This window comes from Lycium ferocissimum, chromosome 10 (genome assembly GCF_029784015.1).
Source record: "Lycium ferocissimum isolate CSIRO_LF1 chromosome 10, AGI_CSIRO_Lferr_CH_V1, whole genome shotgun sequence".
Classification (NCBI taxonomy): Eukaryota; Viridiplantae; Streptophyta; class Magnoliopsida; order Solanales; family Solanaceae; genus Lycium; species Lycium ferocissimum.
The window spans coordinates 24,236,467-24,244,130 of NC_081351.1; the positions used below are offsets into that span (position 1 = coordinate 24,236,467).

At 31.7% G+C, this 7,664-nt stretch overlaps 1 protein-coding gene across 1 annotated transcript; it reads right to left on the bottom strand.

Moving 5' to 3' along the window:
* Positions 1-842: 842 nt before the first annotated feature.
* Positions 843-3,617, bottom strand: LOC132032906 (receptor-like protein Cf-9). The gene is given in 2 exon segments (XM_059422701.1): positions 843-3,236; positions 3,238-3,617. Coding segments are annotated over 2 exon segments (2,439 nt in total). The 5' UTR covers positions 3,454-3,617; the 3' UTR covers positions 843-1,013.
* Between the last annotated feature and the right edge of the window lie 4,047 nt (positions 3,618-7,664).

The following is a 7,664-nucleotide window of genomic DNA, read 5'->3' on the forward strand; positions in this document are numbered from 1 at the left end:
TGTAATAGCATTATAAACAATGTTTTCCAAAAGCACTAACAATATGTAAAATCATACACCTAGTATCTGTTAGCGGAAATGCTATGTGTAATACACTATTTGGAACCCTTTGATTATACATGCCTACCATCTTCTTTTACTAAAAAGTGCTTTTGTTCCATCCCCATTTTGGATACCATTCCAAACTAAACATAGAGTCTATGCCACAAAAGCGGCACTGTAATTTCGATTTGAACAAAATTAATATTAGCACCCGACACATATTACTATCAGAGGTCTACAAACTTTGAGTAATAAATTTCAGTAGGATGCGCAATTGCTTCATAAACATTATGGAAAGAAATAAATTGAACATAGAAATTCTAAGAGCTAATTGCAACGTTAAGTTACTGTGCCAAGCAGGTCAAACAACACACAATATCTACTCCAAACACACCCTGAGGCGGAAACGAAGCTTCGTTGCTTGAATAAAAATTGAATTTAATGCTTTAGAGACAAAGTAGGGCGAAAATCACAAAGATTAAACTAATATGCAAAGCAACAAAAAAAGAAAGAGGAAAGAAGAAGGAAAATTCAGAGACAATAGAACTAACCTGAATACTGTAAGAGGTTAGTTCGGCAAAGACAACGATGAACCAAAAGACGGTCCAGCAGTCAGTGAGATGAGTTCAGCGTAAGAAGAAAGTGGTAGCTGGAGGATTCTTTCACGTAAGTTAACCTAAATAAGCCAGAATGTATAACTTACCCTTGATTTTAATTTTTATTGACATAGAAGCAACCATGTCGTCGATCCGGCCTCCTAACTGACGTTTCTTTAGAGTAGAAAGATAGAAATACAAAGGTCAAGATAACCTCAATAATTTATTAACTGACTTTATGCTTGAGCCCAATTACTCAACTAATTATAATGAGGATGAATTGTACAAGTTGAGGCCATGAACTCTGCTAATAATCTAATAAAAAAATAACATTTTGAAGGATAGAAATCAAGTTGAACACCTAGAGGTTACGCACTAATTTCTTTTCTTGTGTCTTTTCATTCTCGTAATAATTCTATATTCCAATTCTTCAACCATCCTCGAAAACCATGCTGGATTTTGGGTTGCCAACATTATGTATATTACAGACAATACAAGAATTAGACCACAACCATAACCCATGAGAAATGCTTGCCAACTGATCATTGCTGAATCTCCTTCTCCTTGATCTAGCTCAACTGGAGTTGTCGCTTGTGGTACCCCATCATCACCACCACAATCTGTTGAGAGTGCAAAACCTCGTAATCCATCATTCCCTTGGTATGAACTGTTCTCAAACGTATCAAATTGTTTTCCTTTGGGGATGCATCCAACAAGATGATTGTGAGAGAGATTTAAGACTTCAAGTGATGTGAGGGATGCAAGTTGTTGCGGAATTTCTCCGCCAATTTTGTTAGATGAGAGATCCAGTGATTCAAGCACAGATAGTTGTTGTAGTGATGTTGGTATATGACCTTCCAAGCCATTGTGAGATAAGTTCAACGTACGAAGCCCAATGAGATCTCCAATAATACTTGGAATATAACCTCCAAATCTATTGTTAGAGAGATCAATAACTATGTTTGTTGTCAAAACACGAGAAAGTTCAAAATCCAATCCCTTTGTTGTCACTATCAAAGAACTTGTGTAAGAAACAGTTTCTGCTACATACTCTCGGGTTCCACTGTTCTCATCAATTATTTTCATAGCTTGGAAATTCTCAAAAAGGCTCACCGGTAATTCTCCACTAAATCCATTGGATGAGAGATCTATTATTCGAATTTGAGCAAACAAGTTTTCAGCCCTTGAATCTTTTATAGGGCCATGCAACTTATTTGATCTCAAACTTAAAATCATCAAATCAGGTAGGGTTCCCAACCAATTTGGAAATGTGTCATTCAACTCATTGTTACCTAAATCAAGGAGTTCCAAATACTTGCAATTGATCAAAGATCGTGGCACTTTCCCCTGTAGCTTATTCCCATCCAATTTAATGATCATGAGTGTGTTTCCAATACTAAAAGTTGTATTAATTGTCCCACTTAGACTATTGTTGCTTAAATCCAAAACCAAAAGCTCACTCATCTCACCCAAACATTGGGGGATTGATCCCTCCAAATTATTACTTCCCAGATCTAGCACTTTCACTGTTTTCAGATTGCAGATAGTTGAATCAATCTGTCCGCTGAGATTATTTTGAGAAAGGAGAAGATAAGATAGGCTTTGCTGGTTTAGGAGTGACTTTGGAATAGGACCTTGCAGCTGATTGTGTTTTAAAACAATTGTATCCAATGTATTGGACTTGAAATCCTGAATTTTGCCAGTGAAACTATTATTGCTCAAGTCTAAATCAATTAGTGAAGGAAGGGAGAATATACAAGAAGGTATTAGACCAGTTAGGGAATTGGATGAAAAATCTAAGTCCCAAAGTTTTGTCCAGCTTTGATTACAAGATAAGCACTCAATTTGGCCATTCAAGTTGTTTCCCCTAAGAGATAACCTTACTATGCTGGTGAGATTCCATATAGGTTTAGGAAAGGGCCCTGTGAGATTGGAAGATCTCATGTACAATGTTTGCAATGAAGATAAATAGCTAAATGATTCAGGTATCCTACCAGTAAAATTCACACCACTGAGACCTAACTCCATGAGAGATGCACTGCTATTCCATTTGGTTGTGGGAAACCCAACAGTGAGCTGGGGATTCGATGATAAATAAAGAGATTTCAAGTCGGAAAGGTGGAAAACTCTTTCGGGCAATATACCAAATAACTGTGTGCCCGAAAGAAGTAGAGTTGTTAAAAAAGAAGAGAAATTTAGAGGAATGGTGGAAGAGATGTTCACATAGGTAAGGTCAAGCTCTCTTAATTGGGTCAAGTTCTTAAGGAGCAGTTCAAAATTGTGAGGTCCTAATCTAAGCCCATATGGATCATTACTCTCTATACGAAGAACGTATAATTTTGAAAGATGAGAGATTTTAGAAGGGATTTGACCAGAAAAACCTGAATCCACCAAATCAAGATGTGTCAAACTAGAAAACTCACCAAATTTAGGCGAAATGAGCGACCCGGAAAAATTATTATGAGACAAATCAAGCCTTTTGAGATTGGAGAGTAGAAAGAGGCTACTGTTAGAATCAAACTTGCCTTGTAGTTGGCTGCATTGGAGGTTAAGCTCAATCACTTGTCCAGTCGTCTCCTCACAATAAACTCCATCCCATTGAACAGCAATCTGTGCTCTTGTTCCACGTAACTGTTTTTGGATGAGAAAACTTACAATATTCAGAAGCATTAGGATTTATGGTAAACATGTGCTTGAATTGAAGAAGAGCAAGGGCTTGATCATTGGGGCATAAATGAGGTAAGGATGAAGAGGAAACAAGTTGACAGAGAAAGGCTATATATAGCAGAAACAATGCAAGTTTTTGATAACCCATTTCTGTACTAAAAATTATAAAAATTAAGTTGGTAGAGAAGAAATCAAGAAATTTTTGTTGTGTTCCTCTATTCAATAATATTGAGTTATATATAGCAGAAAGCAAAGAACATTTACTATTGTAGCTTTGGAGTAGTCAATACGAGGAAGGTCACCTAGTCATTTTCAGGTTTAAAAATTTTGACCGGTTAGGATGAGAGTGTAACTTGGGGTAAAGACCTTGACTTACAGAATAACAGACTTTTCCTTTACTCTGCCTAATATTTTCCATCAGCACACAGTATTATTGCAAGGTTCCATTTAAATCAAAGTAGAAACCGTCTACGATTCAAATACAAGCATATCTCTAAACAAAGAAAATTCTGGGGAGAATTGAAACAAACAAAAATAAATAATAGAGAGAGATAAAAGAGGAGAGAACTACTTTGTTTCATTAAACAAAGAAAATTCTTAGATCCCTTTTTTTACGTATGGGTAGACTTTGATTTTTACCCTTCAAATGGGCAAAGATCCCTAATTGCACGGTTTGCCCTTCAAATGGGCTGGACTTTGATTTCTAAGTCTATCTACTTTTTTAGTAGACTTTTTTTTTAAAAAAAAAAAGCCACAACATAATTTTTTTTTTCTAGTGGTTGGGTCTGGTTCATTTAAAAAATGAGTAGATTTATTTTTGTTTAAAGCTAAGTAGATATTTTTTTAGGCCAAACTACATATATATACATATGTTAAGGAGAAATATTTACGAAACGTGACGATAGTTTTCCTTATTTACAAAACACAATAATATATTACGAAACATGACGGATTTTCATATATTTTTTGTTTTCTTATTTTTTTTCCAAAAAATATTTTTTTTTAAAATGTATTTTAATTTTTTTAAAAAATTAATTTTTTTTAAAAATAATTTTTATATATTTTTTTAAAAAAAAATTTTTTTAAATTTTTTTTTTTTTGGCTCAAAGGCTTAAAAAATTACCTCAATTTTTTGTGTATGAAAGCTGTATGAAATGTGTATATGTGAGCAAAATTTTTAATATAATTTTCATACACAAAATTATGAGCGAAAACTTTAAGCCTTGAATATTGTATGAAAGTTGTTACAATGTTGTTGTAGTTGTATTAAAAAGGAAACATAATATGAACTTTATATACGAAAAATGTCAATGAAATTCTAAGTCTTGAGCGAGATATACACATTTCATACCATTCTCATGCATAAAGTTTTAAGCATAATGTTTAAGCCTTTATCGAGATATACACATTTCATACGTTCTTCATACATAAAATTTGAGCGAACTTTTTAAGCCTTGAGCAAGATATATACACTTCATACACAAAAATTTGAGCGATTATTTTAAGTCTTGAATGTTGTATCAAAGTTGTATATAATGTTGTTGTATATAATACGTAAATCTAACATGAACTTTATATACGAAAATATGACGAAATTTTAAGACAAAAACGAAAGATACAAATTTCACACATTTTCATACACATAATTTTGAGCGGATTTTTTAAGCCTTGAACGAGATATACATTGCATGCATTTTTCATACCGTTTTCACACACTAAATTTTGAGCGAACTTTTTAAGCCTTGAGCGAGATATACAAATTTCATACAATTTTCATACATAAATTTTTGAGCAAAAAAAAAAATTTTTTAAAAAAAAATTAAAAATAATTTTGAAAAAAATAAAAAAATAACTTTTTTTAAAAAATAATTTTTTAAAAAATAAAAAAATAACTTTTTTTAAAAATATATATATATTTTTAAAAAAAAGCATGTTTTGTATAGGATTTGTAATGTTATGTTTTATAAATATAAAACTATCGTCACGTTTCATAAATACTTCTCCTTAAGATGTATATATACGTAGTTGACCCTTTTTTTTAAACGAACGAGACAACCCACTAGCAAAAAAAATTGTCTCGTGGCTTTAAAAAATAAGTCCAATATAAAAATAGATAGACTTATTTTTTTAAAGTCACGTGACAATTTCTTAATTAAAAGATAAGCTAAATGATTTTTTTTAAAAAAAAATCTGGCAGCAAAATGGGTATATTTGCACTATTTGTGTAACGACAGTGGTATATATGCACTATTTTCTTAACGAAGGTATATCTGCTCTAAATCGCAAGTGAAACTCAGAAAAAGTGATAGTTCAGATATGTTTTTGAACATTAAATATGTCGAAGTAATTTAATTCATAACGAGAACCCACAAACTCAAAATCCTAACTCCGCCCTTGCAAACCACCTATTTTAACACTGACCCGAAACAAAAAGAATCGGATCAACTATAAATTTCATATGAAACAAAAGCATCAAGCAAAGAACAAACACAAAAACTGTGGTGAATTTAAACAAGCAAAGGGGCACAGAAAAATAAATAAAACAAATAGAGAGATAAAAGAGGAGAGAACACGTGCTTTGTAGAAAAGTATTGATTTAGTTAAGTGGGCCTGTGTTTCATTCAAAGAATTGATAATTGATTTCAATTGAATTAAGTTGAAAAAAGATAAGAATTTATTTGATCAAATAAACACCATATATAGATATATTTTTTGGGTGTGGGTCAAAGTTAACGGGTGGATTGTGTAGATATTGGGCAAATGTTTAAGAAATGAGAAAATGGTCCTTAATATATTGGGCTTGACTTTTGGTCCTTGATATACATTTTTTTGCATGGATTTTCCTTCAAAGGCGCTGATCTTTAATTTTTTTGCCTGGGAATTATTTTCTTTAAGTTTTGTCATTCGCTTAAAAAAAAGTAGCAGTAAAAAATATCCCAAGAATCTAGGTTCGAACCCTCACTCACGAAAAAAGTCCCATTAATTCGGGGTTTTTAGGCACAAAAAAAAAAAAAAAAAAAAAAAAAGAACTCTGCTTGAATTGCCCGAATAGGCCTAATTTTGCAACGAAACTCCGCCTTGCGTTTTTTTTTTTTTTCAAAAGTTGTAAAACCATTTTGTATTTTAGGCGAAAGGCAAAAATTAAAGTTAGACCCCTTTTTTCAAGAGATTTTTTGTGGGTCCACCTAATCTCAGCTAGCTTTCTTTTTAATTTTTTTTTTAATTCTTCAAAAACACCTTTTTTATCTGTCTCCGCGGTCTCTCCCTCAAACAAAGTTATACTGTATTTGACTTTTTTCTATATGGGTCATTAGATACTACTTATTAATTATTAAATTTAATAGAAACTTTAGTTTGGGTATTTAGTTGTATGAAATATAAAATAATATTTCAAACAAGTTTCTACCAAAAGAACTGGAAGAAAAGGTTAAATGCAATTACATATACCATTGTATTTTCCATTCCCTCCCTAAGTAGGTTATTAGGAGGTTTGGACCAAAAAAAGTTAATAAGGGGTTAATTTCTTCCATAGTTTTATAGGGGAATCGGGAGAACTAATTGAGATTTGAAACTTTTGATTAGAACTCTGACACACTCTATCAAAACACAAGAAATTTAACATACATCCATTAAATTAAGAAGTACCAAAATCCATAGATTGAAAAAAACTTTAATTTAAGCTAAAATCTATAAATCAATGTAATATGTGTGATTTGAAAAAAACTTTAAATTTAAGCTAAAATCTATAAATCAATGTAATATGTGTGATATGTTCAGTAAAAATCTCGACCCCTCCACTATAAAACTATTATTTTAGTTTATACAATTTATACCCAAAAAATAGACGCTTTGTATCTGGTGGAAAATAAATTATTGACGTCGTTTATGATAAAATCGCTAGGTTACGTTGAGCAAGATGGATGTGAACCCACTCAATGGATTTTTTTTTTTTTTTTTTACTTGCTTCTTTAAATTTTGCACACCCTACATAAAATCTCTGGCTCCGCCACTAGTAATGGCCTTGAGTAAAACATTTAAAGTTTTTTAAAAAAAGTATTGATTGGTGTGTCTTGACTAGAATATTAAAAGTAAAAATTTCATTAAAATCTTGATTGGTTAGCATAAGAGTGTTATTTGGTGTATAGACCTTGACTTACAAGCCAAAAATTCATAGAAGTTTTGATTAGTTAGGACAAAAAGGAAAAAAGAAAATATTTATACAATGAAAATATTATATTCCAACAACTTGACGTCTCTTTCAATTTTTTTGTTTTTGCAATTTTACAATTTCAAAGAAGAAAAAAAGTTGATTTTGAAAATAGTAAAAGCCGGATATTATTCAGAACATGTACAAGAAAA